At 40.8% G+C, this 22,319-nt stretch overlaps 1 protein-coding gene across 8 annotated transcripts in view; it reads left to right on the forward strand.

The window, feature by feature from the left end:
- The window catches only part of Atg10 (autophagy related 10), a 317,126-nt gene that overhangs the window by 165,023 nt on the left and 129,784 nt on the right, over positions 1–22,319 (forward strand). For all 8 annotated transcript variants that reach the window (XR_008219607.1, XR_008219608.1, XM_052743616.1 and 5 more), the window contains one exon: positions 17,686–17,783. Coding sequence is in view for 6 of the 8 variants with exons in the window: in XM_052743616.1 (XP_052599576.1) it covers positions 17,686–17,783 (98 nt within the window). In the remaining 2 variants the exon portion in view is untranslated. The remainder of the gene's footprint in view (positions 1–17,685; positions 17,784–22,319) is intronic.

The raw sequence follows: 22,319 nt of genomic DNA on the forward strand, positions 1-22,319 counted from the left end.
GCCGAAGGTGTACTTAGCGCTTCCTTTAGCCGTCTGTATATCTCAAATGCCTTAGTGACTCACAATGCTGTTACTTAACTCATTCTCCTGCCAAGAAGGCGAACACCCCCCCTCCTCGGAGGCCCTGCTAACAGAGCTTATTTAGTGGCAGCCACACGGTGTCCTGGCCTTGCAGTTCAGGGGACTTGTGAATATGCACTGGCCGAACTGGGTCAGCCTCAGCAGGCCTTGTCCTGGCTTCCAGACTGTTCAGAGCTCCTGCCCAGCCCACCTCCTAGCCCATGCCTCCTTTTTGTACATGGCTTTCTCAGCCATGCTTTGTATTTGGAGGAGACTTCTGGATAGCTAAGATGTCTGAATTTAGCCAGTGATATTTTATTTTTAATTAAAAAGTAGCTTAAGCTGCTTTCGATGTGTGTTTCGTGGGTTTAATCACTCGCTGTCTTATATTGTTTCATGGTCTCTAGTTCTGCAGTGCTGGCTGTTTAACAAGCACTTAGGATTTAAAACAAGAGCAAATTCCTCCAGACTCCCTGGTGAGAAGATTTTAATCTGAGGTGCAGTTCCTGAGAACTAACAATTTGGGGTAAATTTTCAACCTGGGACCTGAGGACTGAGGACACTGATGGTTTCCTAACTCTCAAACCCTTGCAGCAGATTCGTCTGTATGATTATTACTAACCTTTAAAACACTCGCCTTCTTGTGATTCTATTTGGAGTCCAGAGGTTAAAGAGGACTCCTTGTCTGTACGCTGTGCTCTATACTAAAAGGTGGCGGATATATTTGTTATGTGGGGTGGAGGTGTGGGGAATGCCTTGCCTGGCCCTAGTTTGCAGTGGTTGCTCTACCTAGCACCTTCTAGATTCAAAGGCAAGTCGGGGCTACAGGTAGAGGACCCAGGAGGTGGTTCTGGTTCATCAGTCCTGTTCTCTCATGTAATCAGTATTCACTGTAAGCAGTTAATCACCAGAGACGAGTTCCCAGAGACAAACAAGTCGTTTGGCTTGTCAGCATCAGGGATGTGAGGTGTTGAAACATGGCTGCTTCTAGTTGGAAGTGGGTCTTGCTGAGGCTGGCGGATGAGCTCACACAGGCGCTGTCCTCTGCGCGTGCCAACAGCTCCCCTTACAGCACAGCTCAATGATTGTTCCTGCAAGTCCAATTATATTTTAATGACATTAGTGTGCTGCCTGCATGCCTTTCTGCCTGATGATCTTAGTCCTTAAAACACACATACACAAGTAGCATTCTTGGTTCTATTTATAGAATTTTAAGATGGCCTTCATTTGTGGCTTATAAAGAAAACCAAAGAGGTCATTTATTTTATGTGGAAATGTTTTCCCTGCCTCTCATTCTGTCTTGTATAGGATTGGGGTTTTTTTAGTTCTTTTTATTCCAGAATTCATTTAGTATTTGTTTAAACACATTAAAATATGAATTTATTTTTTATAAAGCATATTGAAATGTTTTCTTGTAGAGAAAAATGAAAAATGCTTCTTTCCTTTATCAATCTTATACTTTGAAATTTTTGTTTTTACCTAACTTAAACTCAGAGGCATTCTAAAAATGTGTCATTCTTCACTCATGAGTCATAATTTTTCATTTATTCCCCCAGACCAGTCCTTTACATATCCTGTTAGCCTGGCTGTTTGTGTGTTAACAACCTCTGGTGGTGTGGAGAAGTATTCCTAATGTCTTCCTAGTTCCAGGTCCAGGTTTTTCTTTGTCTCCTTCTAGAGAATCCGACCTAGAAACAGGATGATTGTAAAACTTCTTGCCCAAGGGCCTTTTCTTTTCTTTCTTTTTTTAAGTTGTTGTTGCAGAAATAGTTCATTTGTCTTGTCTGTGACAGAAGTTAGTGTCTTTTGTGTCTGTTAGTCAAAATCAATTTCTCTGCTTAACTTTGAATTTTCTTTCTGTATCTTTAGTTTGTTTGTTTATTTGTTTGTTTAATTTGGAAAAGCAAAGGAAGGAGTTGGAAATTCCCATAATAGAAATTTATGTTGCCCCTTTTATCCACTGGTTTAGCTTTTTGTCTGGACCTGTTCTGCTTCTTGAAATGCAAATCCACTGCCCCCCCCCCCCCCCCCCCCCCCGGGTTCCTTTTCTTCCCCTGTATGATGCAGTGTCTGCCAGACCAGCTGCTGCCAGATACTCAGCTAGCCTGTGACTGTCCTTGTCATTCCCATGTCATCCCATCACAACATCAAGAGTCAGAGTCCAGAAGGATCTTAATGTTGATGACTTACAAAGTGAGAAGCACTGTTTTGGGGTCTGTGCATGGTCCTTACATGGCATTCTAACACACAGATACCCCACTCATCTTGCTAATTTTGTTACTCACAAGGTCAACTGTAGAGGAGCATCAACAAATGCTTGTCAGATGAATCAATAGTGAAGAATCTCTAAGCATTTCTAATTATAGCCAAAGACTAAAATATTGTGATCGTAGTGCTATTCTACTGCTGTGACAGGTCGTAAGGAAGAAGGGATGCTGTCTTCTCCAGGAGGCCTAGGGTCCAAACCATTTATCCATCATTACAGTTTAATCTGTCAATCCTTAAAGACTCTAGAAATAGTAGACTAAGAAAAGTGCAGCATCCCGAGGACCCAAAGCATAAATCCAGCCTGGCTGAGCAGCTGTGCTTTCTCTGTAAACACGTATCTTTATTTGATTCTTGAAGGCAGACAGCCAAGTTCAGATACCATTTGACTTCTAGATGCCTCAGGCCCATAGGAACATGGTTCCTCCTCCTCCTCTTTTATTTTCTCGTCTACTACTACTATGACTACTACTATTATTACTACTATTGAAACAGGGTCTCACTCAGTAGTCTGGGCTGTCCCCAAACTCACAATCCCCCTGTCTCAGCCTCCCAAAAGCTTGCTTATGGGTGAGCACCAACATGCCTGCCCAGGAGCTTGGTTCCAAAGGGATCACATGGACTGAAGAGAAAGTGAGTCCTTCTGGGTGTTCTGCTTCTCTAACTGCTTTTGTCCTTGTAGGTTTGGGCGGGGCAAAGTTAGCACTCTTTGTCCTGCAGTCTTTGAGAGGCTGCAGACACAAAACATGAGCAGTCTGGTCTCAGGTCGTGCCTTGTGCTCCATGAGCCCAGCCCCACAGAGCCCCAGCCTTGTCACATATATTCTGGTGCCTTGCACTTTTTCTGCCTTTCCCACGTGTGGTGCTGGACATTGACCAAAGGCCGCATGCGCCACTGGGGGCTCTCCCACTTAGCCCTGCCCAAGGTTTTAAGTACTCTGCATCTGGGTTGTTTGCACCGTGACAAAGCCGCCTTTTCTCATCATCTCTATTGTCCACGGACTTTTTATGTCCCATTTTTCCTTGATGGACTTGGCTGGTAGCAAATGGCAAGTGTTGGAAATGTGGCTTAAAGAGTCTATTTATATCAAATGGCCTTGATCTCACCAGAGTCATGGTTTAAACATTCCTCCTGACATCTTAACTAGAGATTTTTATATTTATTCTGGATTGGATTCTGACTGATTTATTCCATTTCCCTTTTTTTCTTTTCTCTTTGTTCTTAATCTTTATTGAGAATGGACCAAGTGGTTCTTCTCATTTTCAAATATTTAATTCTTTGGTTGACATATGTGTTCTTTTGGGGAGCTGTTTTGACATAGTTCCTTAATTAGTCAAAAGGCTGCTTTAGAATAGAGAAGGAAACATTTCTCCCATTCAGCAACTGAAGTCTGTCTCATTGGCCCTGAGAGCAAGGATATAGAATTTAAAATGCACTCCAGATACTTCATGTGGAAGATTTGTTCAGTTGTTATGGGCTTGAAAGATGCTCCCAGAGAAGGGAAATGAAAGAAACAGTCCAACAACAATTCTCCCTCCAGGGGAGGATAAAACAAAGCAAGAAAAGGTTAAGATAAGGAAGAGTGAAATCTGGAGTTCCAGTGCCTATGTTGTCGAGGGGAAGGAAGGTAGGAGAACGTTGTTCAGGAGTCAGAGCTTGAGGAAATGCAAGAGGAGACTTAAAGGACCAAGAAAGATGTGAGTTGGAGGGAACTGAAAACTGGAGGCCAAGGATTCATAGCTCTGTCCAAGGACATCTAAAGGACAGTGCCATGGGTGGGGCATGCCCAGCTTTGGGGATGGAGTGAGCAAGGCATGCCTGGGCATCAGTGCAAAGCAGTGTGGTTTAGGGGTGTCCTCTTCAGACAAGCATGGAAGAAATGGTTGAAAAGATAAATGGGGGTCAAATTATGGATGAGCTTGTGGATAGGAGGGGGTTGAGACCTACAGAATGAGGAAGAAGGGGAGCTAGACTGCATTTCCCGGAGATCAGAAGACACGTGAATAGATGAAGGGTGAGGGGGAAACGGAGGGAAGGAATGGGATACTCTTTGTTGTTATCAGCATTATTACAATTTTAAAGTAGTGAGCTCTTAGAAAAGATGAGCTGGAAAGAACATACTCTGTATTTCCAGGGTAAAATTACTGCAGCCGAGTGGGGGTTAAGGTAGCTTATTTAGTAGAAAGAAAAAAGTGGATAAGGCTGAAGCAAAAATGATTGAAGTAATTATTACAATAAGCAGAAAGTGGAAAATAAATTGACAGATAATTTAACTTAAAATCTCATCTGATTATAGCAACCTTAAAGAAAGTTCATAAATTTATATTTTATTTATATAAACAGTAATAAGTCTAACAAAAGTCACATCAATGAAATAGAACATAAATTTGATATATCAAAAAGAGAGTCTAGGGAATGAAATGGATTGTGAGGAACAAATAGTGAGTGTTATTAAGAAAAATAATGAAAAAATAGTTAACTAATGCGAAGAGGTACAAAATGAAAAGTCAAGTATGATTTGTGGAGTCCTATACATGTTAAAACATTCTGTGAACTTAGAGAACAGTAGGTTATCTGGTAGAACATGACAGGAATAGAATGTTACTGAAAAAATTCAAGTGATTGTACCACACCAAAGAAGAGTGAAAAGTGACATTGTTAGAGTTAACTAACGTGCATTGGCACCGAACACCACCTGTGCATAGGACAAGGGAGCCCCAGAAGAGGACCCACGGGGAAGAAGACTCACGTCACACCTGTGAAGGACGCACTGCAGCTCGCTGGGCAGCTGCGTGTCTGCACGTCCCTGTAAAGGAAACCCCCGCTTACTACAGACAGAGTGAACCCCGCTTGAAACACCTGTGAAAGCACAGGAATCCAGAGCCTGGCATGGTGGCACATGGTTGCAATCCCAGGACTGGACTTGGAATGGGAGGCAGAAGGATCAGGAATTGAAGTCCAGCTTCAGCTCCTCAGCTGCCTAACAAGTTAAGAGACAAGCCTAGGATAAATGAGATCTTGTCTCAAACACAGGCAAACACACACACACACACACACACACACACACACACACACGCACGCACACACATAAAAATCTCTAGTTAAGATGTCAGGAGGAATGTGTGTGTGTGTGTGTGTGTGTGCATTTGTATACACATGATCAGAAAATGGACAAGTGAACTGAGTAGACAGCTGTAAAATAGAGAAATACAAATAGCTAGTTAAAGCTTTAGCTTTAAGGCAAATGAAACTCAAAATTATGTTGAGTAATTTTGAATATATGTATTTTCAAGGCAGGTCTGACCATGAAGAAAAAGGATCCTTTAAATATTCTAGGTAGAAATGTAAATTAATGCAGCAACTATAAAAATCAAGTTACTCCAAAAAAAATGATAAAACTACCATATGACCCAGCTATGTCACTTCTAGATAAATAACCAAAGGACTCAAAGTCAGCATACAGCAGACATACATGTTTATACTGGGATATAGCCAAGTCATAAACTTAGCCTAAAAGGCCATCAGTAGATGAATCAATGAAGAAAATGGCATACATGCACAATGGAATATTATGAAGCCATTAAGAAGAAAGAAATGATTACATTTGTAGGCAAATGAGTGGAACTGGAGATCATGTTAAGGTAAGTAACCATAACTGTAAAATATAAAAAAGAGAGGGAGAGAAAGACAGGAAGACAAAAATAAAAGGCTATTAAGGAACAGAAAAGGGACTATGAGGAGGGCTAGGGTTGGATGTATGGGTAAGGAGAGGCAGGAATATAGTCAGTGTATCATTTCTATACATGAAAATACCATAATTAAACCCACTACTTTGTATAATTCATAATAATTAAATTTTACCAATTACGAAATATATGAGTGTTGTTTGATGGTTTTGACTCTTTACTCTTTTGGGAGGCCAGCTACCCAGCTCCCAAATAAATCACACATGGAGGCTTATTCTTAATTATAAATATCCAGCCTTAGCTTGGCTTGTTTCTAGCCAGCTTTCCTTAACTTATCCCATCTACCTTTTGCCTCTGGGCTTTTCCCATTCTCTTAACTTCTGTGAATCTTACTCTTACTCCGTGGCTTGCTATGTAGGTGGGTGGCTGGTCCCTGGGTCCTTCTCCTTCTCTGGCTACTTCTTTTCTCCTCCCAGTTTCTCTTTCTATACATTCTCACTGTCTGCCAGCCCTGCCTATCCTTTCTCCTGCCTTGCTATTGGCCGTTCAGATCTTTATTAGACCATCAGGTGTTTTAGACAGGCACAGTAACACAGCTTTACAGAATTAAACAAATGCAACATAAACAAAAGTAACACACCTTAAAATAATATTCTACAACATATGAGTGCTTAGTTGTGTACAGCATTGCTTATTTTAAAAATAAATTACAAATTTTATAGATCATCGCTCACCCTTGCTTGATGCAATTAAAGCAGAGCTCTTTGGTCCTCTCTCAGAGCTCTCTGGAGATGGAGACTGTGTTCTCTGTGTGAAGAGGCTAAGCTGGGTATGCAGTGAGATTAGTCAAGGTGCTGGGAAAGGAGTAACTAAATTATGGTCCATGACAGAGCATTGAGGAAGGTTTAAGGAAAGCCAGGAGTCCAAGTTGCTGAGAATTGGGGTACTAGGCTGGGAGTTGAGGTCCTCAGAGCAGTTTGAGCAGGACTGAAAGTAGATGTCTTCTGTTTGAGAAGCAGCAGGAGTAAGATTTTAGGTACCCATCCAGTCATGTTTCTCCAGAGTACTTGGTTGATAGTGTTATCTCAGGGTTGGTATCTCTGGTATCTTGTGGGGCCACAGTTGCTTTCCTTAAGATAATTTTTTTGTTCAGCAGTTCCTCCAGAAGCTCTGGTGTTTTCTTCACTAAGGTAAATCCTTACTTTATTTATATGAGAGGTTAGAACGACTTGGCTTATGAATTCTTAACACCATATGTAGATCATTTAAGACTAAGAGTTATTTTTTATGTGCTGTTGGGAATATGCCTCATGAAAATAGACAGTCACATACATACAGTTTCTCATATAACTAAAAAGCATATTACATGTACTTTTCTATGCAAATTATTCTATTCAAATTAACATTAAAAAATTGGGTCTGCAGGCTGGAGAGGTGGCTCAGCAGTAAAGAACCTGAACTTGGTTTCCTAGCACCTATGTGATGACTCTCAACTGTCTGTAGGTAGCTACAGTTCCAGGGAATCCAGCGCCCTCTTCTGGCCTCTGTGGATGCCAGGCCTACTTGTGCTAGGTACACTTACATACATGCAAGGAAGCACTCATCCGTATACAATAAAAGTAAATCTTTTTAACAGTTGGGTTTGATAATTATGAATAGACAATCACTGAAGGATTTTAAACATGCTGTGTTAGTGAGATGAAAATAATGGAACATGACCATGAAAAGCAGAATAAGATTTGGAAATGGATCACAGAGCCACATGAAAATCATGGAGTCCCAGTAGTGATTGCAGAGTGAAGCCCTTCGACTTCAGTGATGAGGAGTGATCGGCCGTCCACTTGGTTCATAATTCCACCCCCCACCCAGTTGGAAGTATGTTTGGACACTGAGAATTCAAACATCTACTGTATCTGCTTATATGGATTCCCATAAGGTGTTTTATATAAATGCAAAACATGTATTCAGTGAATTTTAAAATTGTGATTATTGTCTTTGTTTTTAGTAAGAATTGTGCCTATTTCTCTAGAAGTAATGCTGAACTTTGTTCTCATCTATCCTTATCTTTGAAATACTAAACATATTAAAGTATGAAGATGTTTTTAGAATGTAGAGATGAATAAAGGAAATCAGAGATGAATGATACCTTCAGAGGAACTATCAGCCTAAAGGAAATAAGTCAGGCCTGAAATCCACTGTAAGAAATAAAACACGCTCAGGGCCACAAGAAGGGTTAAAAACTAACACCCAACTTCGGGGAGATAAGATGACTTTGACCTAGGGTTAGCAAGAAAGCCTGGGCAGGGCATGGGGTTTGTAAATATTGTCATGGGAAGGGCAGGGCAGATCTAGAGAAACAAGAAGATGCAAGTTTTAGATATCCCAAGTTTAGGCAGTATCGGTGGAGACCACTGGTAGCAGCGGGGACAGCACAATTACAGCCTAGAGAGTTCCTGCACACAGGCACACAGTATGGCAGCACAATTACAGCCTACAGAGAGTTCCTGCACACAGGCACACAGTGTGGCAGCACAATTACAGCCTACAGAGAGTTCTGCACACAGGCACACAGTGTGGCGGCAGAAAATGCGAGGTCAAGAGCCTTCCTTCCCATTGCTTACTGTGAACTTGGGGAAGGGGTTGGCTCTGTGTACTTTATTTTGTTACATGAAAATTTAGGCAACAATATCTATTGCACGGGTATTTGAGGATTCTAGTTAGTTCATGAAACTGGATTTGGCACTGAGTATGTTTAGGTCATGGCAGTTGTGCTGTGTGCCCTCACAAGACCATGGGAAGACAGAAGCTTTTCCAGTCTTCATGTACAGTAGTAAAACTGAGTGCTTTCAGGGTCCAGTGACTTACTAAGGGTGCCTGGAAACTGGACTCAAACTCCATACCTGGTTTCATTTTACAATGTTATCACTCAAATAATTGACTGAAAATTTAAAAGCATATGAAGTAAATGAATTAATTGGTGGTATATGTAGATTGCCATGAGCTATGTTTTCAGAATTTTAACATAGATTTCTTGAGATTAATAAAGACATCAACTATTAAATGTTTATAGGAATACATGAAAATTACAGAATTATGTAGTGAAATAGCTGATGTGACTGTACATGGACAATCACACTCTTCCATAGCACAGTGAAATTTTCTCACTGAAGCAAAAATGAATTTCTCCTTTGGTGGAGCATTATCTCTGCCTCCCTGTGTAATGTTTACATGAATGTTTACGTTTTTCAGAGCTCCGTGGAAGGCCAATCTGTTGAACAATGGCATATTTCATTATGAAAATGTACTCTAGTTTCTTTTTGATTTCTAATGACCACATCTAGGATTCTTCTCTGAAACTTACTGTGCATAATTTATTTTCTTTATAATCACTTTAAGAGTTACCTTTTTTAATTTATTTATTTATTTTTGTCTTTAGTGTGTGGCTAAAGTACTAGAGTTGGATAGTACTAGGGAAACATCTCATGGTATTATTGGATTCATGAAAACTAATAGCATTGAGAAATTTAATTTAGAAAGCTGCACATTTTGAGTAATGTATAGATTACTTGACATGTAGGTTATTATTCAATTGAGAGATTTTATGTGAAAATATTAGATGATACTTGAAGTGGCTAAAGATTATACTATTTATTTATTCCATTTTCTGTCCAATGTCTCTTGTCCTTTTATATCACTTTAAATGTTATGATCACTCCAGCCAACACCAGCACATAGTAGGTACTCAGCAAATATCTCTTAAATAGGTGACCTCTATTATTGTGTTTAGTGTGTAGGTTTCTTCAGATTTCAGTTTCTCAGATTTTTAGAGATTTTACTCAGCATTTCCCTTGATGTGAGTAGAGTGATTTCTAATATAAAAATCAGTGCTGTTATTTCATATCTGGTGACGAATTGCTGTATTATGAGACCATAATATATCTTCTTAGCATGGGTTAACGTTCCTGACTGGAAATCCTTTGACCTGAACATGTTGGCACAAAATAATATGTTTAATGCACTTAGCTAAGGACTTCTTTATGCTCATGTTTTTAAGTGAAAATGCTGCTTCTTTACTTTTCGGAAACACATAATTGTGCATCACATATTTTGTTTCCATATCATTTAAGCTCTGTTTATATGGTGAATTCTTTACATAGTTGGCTGTCTCAGTTCAGTGTTCAGTGGGATTTCTAAAGACTCTTCAGTTTGGAATAATTAGGATCATAATCATATTTGAGTATGTGTCAAGTGCCCACGGTGTATGCTAGGGTTGAAAGGATTGCTGATTAGGTCTTTTTTTTTTTTTTTGTATAAAAGGTAACAAAATCTAATTCTTGTGTATCTTTGCTCATGAATGGCTAAGCTGTGGCTGGGCAGAACAACCCTGAAGGCGTAGGGAGAGAAGTCACATTGTACTTAGGTCATATTGTCAAAGAGATAAAGTTATATGTACTTGTACCTTTTGGAGTGTGAGTGATGAGCAGAAACTGGAGAGGTTCACAACATTTCAGAGGAAAATCAAAGTATAGACTTGATTTTTTTTTTTCTACTCCTTCTGCTTAGAAATTCACAGATGGTTACCCATTAAAGGGGAATTTAGTTTGTGACAACAAAATCAATTTTAGCCCAATATGGAAAGTAAGATAGGAATACCTTTAAAAATGATTATTTCTAAGGTCTAATTGCGGGTTCAGCAAGACATCTGAGCAGGTTAAGGTGCTTGCTGTTGACCTCGAGGACGTTGTTTATCCCCCGAGGACGTTTATCCCTGGGACCTACGTGGTTAAGGGAGAGAGCTCACCCTGTAAGTTGTCCTCCGACCTACACATACACGCAATGGTATACACATGAACACACATACAAAATAAGTAAATACACAAATTACAATAATAATAATAACAGTAATAACAGTAATAATAATAATAGCATTGTGGAGTCCAGAATTGAAATGGGAAAAAAATTCCTACTTAAAATTAACAAACCAACCAACCGTGACTACAAAGTGTTTGTTGTCCTTCCCCGTCTCTGAACGTGGCGCCGAAGAACAGCAGTACTGGCAGCCCTTGTAGCCGCACCCGAATCAGCCTCCCTGAGCGGCTGTTGTGAAGAGAAGCGCTCTTTAAAGTATTTGAGACTTGGCATGTTTGTTTAAAATGCTTAAATTCTAATCGTCATGGTCCTCTCAGGCCTGCCGTGATCTAGCAGAGGCTGCCAAGCACAAGACCTCCAGAGCTGCTAAGAGGCTCTGCCGTGGCCCCTGGGAACTAGCCAGGACATACGCGCAGTTGTACACACACACACACACACACACACACACACACAGAGAGAGAGAGAGAGAGAGAGAGAGAGAGAGAGAGAGAGAGAGAGAGAGAGAGAGAGAGAAACAGACACACAGAGACACAGAGACAGAAAAATACAGAGACAGAGAGTGTACAAGCAAAAGAACAATTTTTTGTTCATTTCTGCCTGTGTGTGTGCATGTTCATGTGTGTGGGTACACATGCCTCTGTGTGTGTGCATGTTCATGTGTGGGGGTACACATGCCTCTGTGTGTGTGTGTGTACATGTTCATGTGTGTGGGTACACATGCCTGTGTGTGCATGTTCATGTGTGTGGGTATACATGCCTGTGTGTGTGTGCATGTTCATGTGTGTGGGTACACATGCCTGTGTGTGTGCGTGCGCATGTTCATGTGTGGGGGTACACATGCTTGTGTGTGTGAACATTCATGTGTACACATGTGTAGATACCACAGGTTGATATGACTTGTCTTCATCACTTTGCACCTTACATACTGAGGTAGGGTCTCTTGCTGACCCCAGAACTCATCAATTATAGTCTCACTAGCCAGTTTGCTCCAGAGAAAAGAAAACATGATCACATACCAACTCGTCTATGAGTCATTATTCATAGTAGGCGAAAGTGGGAAAAATACCAGCGTCCATCACCTGAGGAGTGGATGAGCACAGTGTTCCCTATAATCAATGAAATGTAACTCAGCTATGAAAGAGAATGAAGGGCCGGTATATGCTACACTATGGAAAACTTAAAATTCACAAAAGACCCATTGGTCATATTACATAAGTGCCCGTACATAGTAAACAAATGTATAACAAGAGAAAGTGAATCATGGTTTTCTAGAACCAGGCAGGTGGAGGGGTCATGAGAAAGTGCTGCTCATAATTTTGTGGTTCCTTTTTCAGGTGCTAAATCTCTCCTAAATTTGAGGTAACGCTTACAGAACTCTGAGGCTGTTGGTGAATTAACACTCTAAACAGGAGAGTTGGCTGCACGTGACTTGTATGCTGATAAAGCTCTTTTGGGTCTCTTGTGCTCCACCAGAGCTGAGACATTCCCTCACCTGCTTCTCTTCAGTTTCACCCCTGCTCACTCTCCCTCCTTCCCAGAGCACTCTGCCCTTCAGCCGGGCATCACAGGGGCTCCAAGTAGTGTTTGCCCTACAAATCAGCCTCCCAGGAAGGTCGGACACCAGCCCTGACCCCTACGCTGCTCCTCCACAGCATCCATTGCCTTTCTGCTGTGGTATACATTGCTTCTTAACTTCTTACATGATATTCGTTATTTATTGTCACATTCTTGCTCTCTGGCTAGAATATAGCTCCTGCAGAAATATCATTTTGCCAGCTGATGTATCACAAAGGCTTGGCATATAGTAGGTGCCAAATAATATAAATATCTATTTCTAAAATTAACTTCTTATCTCATTACCCTAAGGAGAAGATTGAGGGGTGAGATACTAGTTCTTCTGTGTTGAATTAAAAGTTATTTTTCACTTTGACTTGGTAATTCCACTCTAGGAAATTTATCAAAGGAAAATAATTGAAAAGAAGAAAGTTGGTATGGCTTCCTTGTGTCTACTTTGTACCAGGTACTGTTTCCCAGCTTGTGGTATTTTAAATGACCAACAGTAGTTCCATACTTAAGTAAATAAGAAAATTACAGTGTAGTGTGGGTACAATTGGTATAACCAATAAAGTCACGAAGATGACTTTTAACTCGTGTGGAAAATAATTAGTTTGAGTAAGAAAACTATAGAAACTTCGACCTCTCCTATGGAGTTAAGACATTTTTATTGATGACTTGGTCCAGGTGACATGGTCCATTCAGGAATAAGAATGATAAAGATCCACGTCCATAGAGCTCCATAGTTTAGAAAGGCAGGAAGTAAGGAATGTATAAGCAAGATAACTTGGGAGAGTTCTGTTTGCTGTGAGAAGAGCCCAGGAGGGCAAAGGGCTGGGTTTGGTGAGTGGATTCACGGCTTCTTTAAGAGCTGGTTCCTAGGGAAGAAGGGCAGTGGTGCAGATAGACCAGTCAGAAGGGGCCGCAGTGCCCGTGTATTTGAATTTTACACTGTGTGGAGAGGGAAGTGTGGTTCAACACAAAATGCGTTAGACTTGTATTTGAAGTTTATAGGAGCAGACATCCAACACCAGAGCTTGGAGGAGTAATGAAAGCCATTGTTGGAAGTTTGAACGTAAAACCTAGAGTAGCACAAATGGAAAGGCAAGCATATGCTGTAGAGATGTGTAGAATGTTGGGACACACCATAGTTTTTAGGGTGAGACTGATGGCTGAGAAAGAGATGGATGCGGAATGTTGGGTTTCTGGATTTTCCTCACTGTGGGAAATAGGGAAAACACATGGTGATGGATCACTGTGTGTGTGTGTGTGTGTGTGTGTGTGTGTGTGTGTGTGTGTGTGTGTCTGGATTTTCCTCACTGTGGGAAATAGGGAAAACACATGGTGATGGATCACTGTGTGTGTGTGTGTGTGTGTGTGCGTGCGCGCGCGTGTGTGTAGGGGGTTAGAACTCAGCACTGTACACATGCTAATCATATGCTGCACCAGTGCTACAGACATTCTGTACTTTGTGAATGAAACTAATATCGAGGATGTAGAGAAATACATTGGTACTAATCACTGTTTCTATTAATGTCATAGAAAGAGCCTGGACACTACCCACAAAGTCCTTACTTTCTTTTTAAAAAGCTAAAACCATGGAAATTCTTTTTTCTTTCTTTGCTTTTATTGAAAATTCATGCAATATATTCTGACTCTCCTCTCCCATCTCCTCCCAGATCCTCCCAACCTCCCCACTCATCCAACACTACACCTTCTTTTTCTCTCTGTCTTTAGAAATCAAATAGGAAAACTTTTGAACAAAGAATAAGAAACACACAAAAAAAAAACCATAAAAAGACAAAATTGGGAATCATAATATATAAGCAAAAGACCAGTAAGGTAAAAAATGCCCAAGCAAAGCAACATGCAGCCAAAACAATAAAAAGTAAAAAATCCACAGAAACACCACTGAGCCCATTTTGGGCCGTCACTGCTGGGCACGGGGCCGTAAGTATGATTTGCATACCCAGTGAGACTCTGGGCAAAAACTAATTTTCCCTTTGTGAGCGGTTGTCAGTTGGAGATGGAGGCCTGGTACGGATGGGAGAGCAGCTCCACTTCCCCATCTCACACTGGGAACCCATCCGGCTTGAGGCTGTGCAGCCTGCCTTGTGGCCCAGTCTCCACGAGTTCCTGTGTGGACCAGTCCTGCTGTGTCTGGAGGTGCTGTCTCCCTGGGGTCAGCCATCCCTGCTGGCTCTTAATATTTCTGCCTTTCTAAAACCATAGAAATTCTTACTCATTGTAATAAACTTTTGAGATAAATAAAAGTGCACCTTTTTGTTTGTTTTGAACTTACCGTTCACCCCTGTGTTTGCTTTCGTAGTTGACTATAGCCTTTTTAACCCTGTATTCTAAGGAGTTCTCTTTTTTATTCTGTAGATTTGATGTGGTATGGAAATGTAAGCACTGGCCCTCAATTCTAGTATCAAATTTGATGGAAATCCTGTAATATTTCCTGATATTGTCACAGGCTGCCATTAATACTCTTGTATGATCACTTCCAGCCGAGTGAGTAGGCTGGCTCTTAACAGTGGTAATAAGCAATCCATGCTTAGGTTATTGACTATTTTAAGGAATAAAATTAGAATTATTGCTTATTAGCAGATATTAAATCCAGCTTTTCTCTCTGGGGCTGAAAAGTTATTTAATGATAAGGGAGGTATTTACTTAGCATTTTTAATACGTATACATAAAGCATTTGCAGTGTCTCTGCCCCCAGAGAAAAGTATGGCTCAAGAAGAGCACTGGACTATGAGTCCTGAAGCCCAGCCTTTGATTCCCTCACAGGTGTGAACTGGCAGCATAATCTTGGAGATTTGTGTTACCCAAGGTGTTAGTCACCTTATTTCTGAAAGTAGTAACCCTACTAAAGCTCATTTATTAATCTGCTGTTAATTCCTTCTCATTTTGATATGTAGACATTATCTGAAAGCATGTCATCTTTTGTAATTTGATTAGTGAACATGCTCTCTGACGCTGTCATACTTCAGATCTTACTTACCTCTTCAGGTCACACACATGCACGTTTTGAAGATGTGTAGTACTTGTCTTCAGAGCAGAGTTTGGCCTACTCTGTAAATGTGTTCAGAAAACAATATAACACAGATATCGAAGGCAGCTTGTTTTCAACTTGTAGCTAAACATGACATTCAAATGTTAATTGGATGAATAAATCTTGTTCATTTTACAGACATGGAAATGTCAATGGAATAAAACTATTTATCACAAGATAATGGTCTCCTGCTGCCAGATAAATGCCAAGATGAAGATAGTTATTGAAAATGTATCAAAATATTCCAGTGCTATTTATTGAAAATAAAGGTTGAGGGAAAGTTCAGCTTTTCAGGTCAGACATGAGAAATGCCCAGCTTATGCCATTAGCACATGACTGCTTTGAAGGCAGTGTGCATAGTACAGAAACATGGGGACAGTCGAGGAAAAAACACTTCACAAATGGACCCCTCACCTTTGAGAATTACTGAATACAGAGTAGGGGCTGGGAGGTGCCGAGTATTTCCTGAGCGTTTTCTGTGTTCCTAACACAGTCCTGTGAAGGGTCACTCATGTATACCTCATGAGAACAAAATCCTGAAAGGGTTATTGTACTCCATTTGTAGGAAAAGTAACTGAGACTCAAAAAGCAAAGACTTACAAAGTAAAGCCACTGAGATGCACACAGAGAGCAACTGCCGACCCCACGTTTAAACATGGCCCAAATTCTAAGCCTGGTGCTGCCCCTCGCTTCCTACATTTCTTCTTGGACTCTGAGTCTGTACGCTACAGTGACATTTAGTTTTTTGAGTAGAGTATTTCCCTGAGTTGTATTGCACTCCTTTGAGCACAGTAATTCAATATACGATGTGTTCTTTTCAGGCAAAATTGGACATTTGTCTGAGGAAAAGACCTACCTGCTGTCTTGAGATCGTGACTGCCGTGAATGTCCAGAGTAACACTAGGGTCTAGCATTCCGACACCCTTCCGGCGGTACATCTGGAAAATCTTCATGACTCTTTGTTCTTTGGCGTTTGAGCTTAGCCGCCTACTTTTCCTCTTACCTATGTGCGTTGTAAATGCCATGGTAGTCTTCATAAAATACTTTGAATGGGCCCCGAGTTCAGAGAGATAATTGAAAGTTCTAAGTGACTGAGGGGAGAATTATTGCTCACTGCAGTTCTCGGTAACCTCATCATGCTAGCCTCTCGGTTCTCCACGCCAGTCATCCCATGCCCCCCTCACACTGACACTGTGCTAGTGTTGCTGCCCTCTGTCCTCTCCAGCTCTAACTCGGTTTCCTCTGGCAGTAACCTCTATTTAGTATTTTAAGATATTAATATACTTTTTATGGTCCCCCCAGTAAATGGTAAGCTACTTACTGCAAGAAATTATGTTTTCCTTCCTTTTTGTCTCCTTGATGCCCAGTAGAATGATTTGAACATTATTGTTAATCAGTGAGAGAGTGAAAAGGCCTGGGAGCAGTTTCTCCAAGGACCGGAGGAATCATGAAGGCTCCATAGCATTCATAGCAGACTTCTGGGAATAAGAGCATCCATTTCCTGGACTTGCCCTTATGCTTGTATCTGTCATTTCTCTCTGAAACATGTTCACCTTTTATTTATTTTGTAAAAGTCCTAAAGGTAATACATATATCTTAGTTGCTGTGTGAATACAAAGGAGAGAAGCTTGGATGTTTAATCTTCCCTCAGTAAGAAAATAGTAGTTCACACAGAAATCTGATATGTACACACTCTTAGTGTGTACACCTGTAGAGATTTTTCAGGAAATCAGGACACTCAGTACTGCTGTGGAATAATCCTCTTGTACACTGTAAAGATTTGTCACTCAAATTGGTTTAATAAAAAGCTGATTGGCCAGTAGCCAGGCAGGAAGTATTGGTGGGACAACCAAACTAAGAATGCTGGGAAGAGGAAGGGCGGAGTCAGGAGTGGCCAGCCAGACGCAGAGGAAGCAAGATGAGAATGCTGTACTGAGAAAAGGTACCAAGCCACCTGGCTAAACATAGATAAGAATTATGGTTTAATTTAAGTGTCAGAGTTAGCTAGTAATAAGCCTGAGCTAATGGCCAAGCATTTACAAGCAATATTAAGCCTCTGAGTCAATTACTTGGGAAGTTGCTGCTGGATATTTGGGAGCTACTGGCAGGACAGAAACTTCTGTTTCGAGCAACATCAAGCACCATCGTGTCTCATGGATCACTAACACAGCCTTTCATGATGTGCTTTCACAGATGGGAGACCTTTAGCCCTGAAGGATATATGGGAAGGAGTCCACGAATGCTATAAGACGCGACTGCTGCAGGGACCGTGGGACACCATCACCCAGCAGGTCAGAGTCTTTTCCTCTCATTGATGCGGTTCTTTACCTTTGCTCACTTCTTCATCTATTCCCTCACCCACTTCTTTCCCTGTTTCAATCCTCCACATCCTTAGAGATTTCAATTCAAAGACAGTTTCTTTAAAAACATCATCCCAGACCCAGGCTTGGTTTATTCTCCTTATTATAAGCTTCCTAACACCCTATAATTTTCTTTCATGGGGCTTATTATAATTTTGAATTATATATTTGGGTGAATTCCTTTATAAAGCTCCTTTGTAAGCAGACCATATCTGTTTTTCTGTTTTCCTCTTCATCATAAGTCCAGGACCAGCATAATGTTTAGCATATACTAGGTGCCCAACAAAACTTTGCTTTGTATGTGAAAATAGAATCTAAGTTGGCACATACATTCAGAAACAGGAGCTTCCAGCACCCAGGAGGCAGAGGCAGGAGGATCTCAGTAAGTTAGAGACCAGCCAGGGCTAGCTACATAGTGAGAATCTGTCTCAAAAGGGAAGGGAGGAAGGGAGGAAGGAAAGAAGGGGGAAAAGAGCAGTCTAGCCTATGAGCAAGCTATCTGGAGAGATGGCTCAGTTGGTAAGTGCCTGCTGTACAAGCATCAGTTCTGTACCCCAGCGTTGCAGTGGAGATGGACAGGTCCTGGAGCTCTGAATCAATGACTTAGACATGTATACATACGTACACACACAGAGACAGAGACTGAATGCCCAGAAATGTGTACCTTTGACAGAGAAAATGTTTGGTTTGAATTGTCAAGGAAGATGACAAAGGATGTAAGAAGATGCAAAATTATATTTAAAATATATGTATATTTAATTTTCTCATTCTTAGTCTTTTCTTGATACAAGATCTCACTGTGTAGCCTGGCTGACCTAGAGAAATAGGTCTTTAGCTTTTGTTGTCTGTAATTACTTCTCAGTTTTACTTGTACGTGCATTTGCAAAAGAAAATGTGAACTCCTGATTAGAAATAGGTTTGCAATATGCAAAAGATGAAAATAGATCTACAAAAGGAGATATAAAAAGAAAATTTGCAAAAGTATAGAGAACAGGTTTGTCAATCATGCCATTATTGCTGTCTTACTAAAATGGTACTTAATTATTTTAGAAATTTAAGAATACTCATCACTTTGCAAACATCCAACATCATCATCTTTAAAATAGTTTTCCTTAATATAAAAATATTTCTCTAAGTCTCTGTTTAGCTTAAGAAAAGCTTCCTTTAAAGGTGGGTTTATCAGTCATTAGCCTATGCCCTCATGTGGCTTTGATCGTAATTATGGAAGTTTATGTACCTGTCAACATAAGCAGTTCTTTGGCGTGGCTGCAAGTGACTGTTTTCTAGGCTTTTAACCTAGAAAGGACCAAACTAGCACTAGGCACTTTTCACATTGCCCTCAGATTACCTCCCCAAGACTAAACGCTGACCCTGCCCCATCATGAATGAGGTCTGGAGCGTCCCTAGCTCTGGGCCCCTTTCCATTAGTCATGTCTTCTCAAGCACCACTTACTCATCTCGCCCTCTTCAACCCTGCACGTGCTCACAGGGCACCATCTAAATGCCTCACCTGCCTTCAGTGGCTGCCACCCGCTGATGCCCACCAGCTTTCTAACTTCATCTTTTATTCTACTCTGTGCAGCTCTTGCAAAACATGGCTAATGATTTCTCTATACCCATCTTATGTCACTTGCTTTGAAACTTTCTAGGTTTAATGCCTTCTTCCTTCTGCCTGGATATTTCCTATCTACTCTTCCACTGACTCCTTTCTCTCAAACTACACCAGTTCCCTCTGCAATCCAGGCTCTGTAGACTGGGTATATGTGTGGTTACTGTGAGTGCAGTAATTGGATGAATAAGCAAGACAACTACATTGAGACTCTTGAGATGGCTCCATGTGTAAAAGTGACTGTGGTACAAGCCTGGCGGTCTGTAAGGAGAGAATCAGCTCCACAGAGTTGTCTGCTGATCACCACATGCGTATCATGGTGTGTGCGTCTGGGCTCACACACAAATAATAAAATAACACAGATTTAAAAATAACTACTTAGGTTTTGAACAAGACCATCTTGTTTAGTGGAAACTGAATTGTATTAATTTTTAAGTATGTCAAAGTGAATGCTGTTTCAACTTTCAGTATTGTCAATGACCACACACTGCTAGAAATGTAGACCATTGGTCAGAATCCACAGGACAGAGAAAATGCTTGTTTTTAAGTGTCAAGGAAGATGGCAAAGATATAGGAGGACCATATGCAAAATGTGTATGTCTTTAATTATAGTACTCTTTATATATATCTTATATATATATATATATGGTCTCACTCTAGCCCTGGCTGACCTAGAACTCACTGTGTAGACCAGCCTCTGCCTCCTGAGTGCTGGGGTTAAAGGTGTGCACCACCATTCCAAATTTAACTACTTAGCTCCTTTTAAAAAATAGAAATTATTTATTTACTTTACCTCTTGACCACAGTTTACCCTCCCTCTCCTCCCAGTCCACCCCCCCCTGCCCCCCCATCCTTTCACTCCTCCTCCATTTATGTTCATGTAGGACAGGCCTCCCATTAATATCCACAGAACATGGCCTATCAAGTTGCAGTAAGACTAAGCACCTCCCCGTGTACTAAGACCTGGCAAGGCAACCCAGTATGAGGAGTCGGGCCCCAAAAGCCAGTAAAAGAGTCGGAGACAGTCCCCGCTCCCACTGTTAAGAGTCCCACAAGGAGACCAAGCTACACAACTGTCACATAGATGCAGAGGGCCTAGGGCAGACCCATGCAGGCTGCCTGGTTGTCTCTGAGCCCTATGTGCTTAGCTCTTCCTTGGTTATGCTCCTGATCCTTTTCCTGTCCTCTTCCTTTTCCTCATTGATGACTCTGTTACTAATGTCAGTGTCAACCTGTTCATAGTCCCTGGTACATTGTATAATTTTGTGTTTTAATTCCACACATCTCTGTTAGAGCTCTTGCCATAGGAATAGAATTTTTAATTCAAGCGCATTTTCTTTGTTTCCTAACCCAGTGTTAATAATAGAGTCCTTTCCACTAATGGACTATCCAAGATGTTTACACCGTCAAATGAACCAGTCTGCACTCTCTTTAGGAACTGTCTCGTTATTTTAGTTTATAGACGTTTGGATGCCCCCTTCCCCATTTGTCATAGTGCTGTCGTGTTACACATCTGCTCACAGTAAGCACTGTTATTTCTAACATGGACCTCACTTCACAGAGTATGTGCCCACCTATACAATTTAGGTGGACTTTTGGGATTTCTTTTATGGGGATTTTGACTGAGGTAGTTTAAATAACTTCTCCTGATAACACTCCTAGTAAAATCTTCATTTAAGCTTTGGAGTCACTTAACAAAGTACCTGCCCAAGCAGTCAAGACTGAACAAGAAAAACGCATTTGCAGCCACAGACACTGTTTGGCATTTGAAAGTCATTATATATATTTATATGTATGTATGTATATATGTATGTATGTATTTCCTTTGAAGATCTTGGTTCTTAACCCCAGGTCGACTAACAGGTTTAACTTTTCCTCTGCTTGAGCTCTTTGGGAGAGTAGATGTGCATTTTTATAAGAGTTCATGCAGTGGAGGAAAAACAAGGTGTCCGCAATGGGACAGAGTGGAAGGGTGTGTTACAAACCGAGAGAAGAATAAGCTGATAGAATATTGGTGCCACCAAGTAGTAGACACATTGCAGAATTATACTAAAGAATCATTAGCTTGCAGACTGAACACTGTAATAATATCCTGTCCCCCAGAGCGCCTTAAAAACAAAAGCAGCCTCTGCATACTATAAAATGCATTTCACTTCATTTCCGGCCTGATTGTGCTCATAGAGTTTGCTCCTCTTCATCCTCAGTAATCACACTTCTGTTCTCGAAGCGTTTGTCTTGATGATAAGGGTTGTTCATGTCAGCCATGAACCCTCTCCTTTGAAGACAAGCCACTCATGAATCTCATACATCTGATTATGGTGATTACTCACCTGCCTTTGTCCAGCCTTACAGACTAGCTATTATCTCAGCTCTGCAGCCTAATAAAAACTTCCTAAGGAAACTTAACCAGCACCTAGCTGGGATCTGGCTAAATTGCTAAAGTGAATGTTATAGTGACTGTCACTGAAGGTGTGGGCTCTGTGTTTTAGGGCAAAGAGGTCCTGTGATCTTAGCATGGACTAAGGTCACAAGATTTTAAGGAAAAAACAGACCTTCAAATTTTGCTTAAAGATATTTATGTGTGGAAGTGTATATGATCAATACGTAGGTTAGGTTTTTCTTTCTTAATTCCTTATTTCTTTCTTATTTCCCTGTGTTTTAGGAAATTTCAAACCTATTCAAAAGTATAGATGATAGTATGTACAATTATAAACTTGTAATGATCTTGTTTATTCGTTGTTAAACCTAGGCTTCCTCCTGTGATAATCAGATGCCCTGACCACATAGCTATACCCCAGCCTCAGACTGTCTTATTTGTCCATAGTTTTTGGTATCTTATCCACTTTGGAATTTTTGGA

The sequence above is a fragment of the Peromyscus californicus genome, unplaced genomic scaffold (assembly GCF_007827085.1).
Source record: "Peromyscus californicus insignis strain IS unplaced genomic scaffold, ASM782708v3 Scaffold_18__1_contigs__length_77618521, whole genome shotgun sequence".
In the NCBI taxonomy this organism is placed as follows: Eukaryota; Metazoa; Chordata; class Mammalia; order Rodentia; family Cricetidae; genus Peromyscus; species Peromyscus californicus.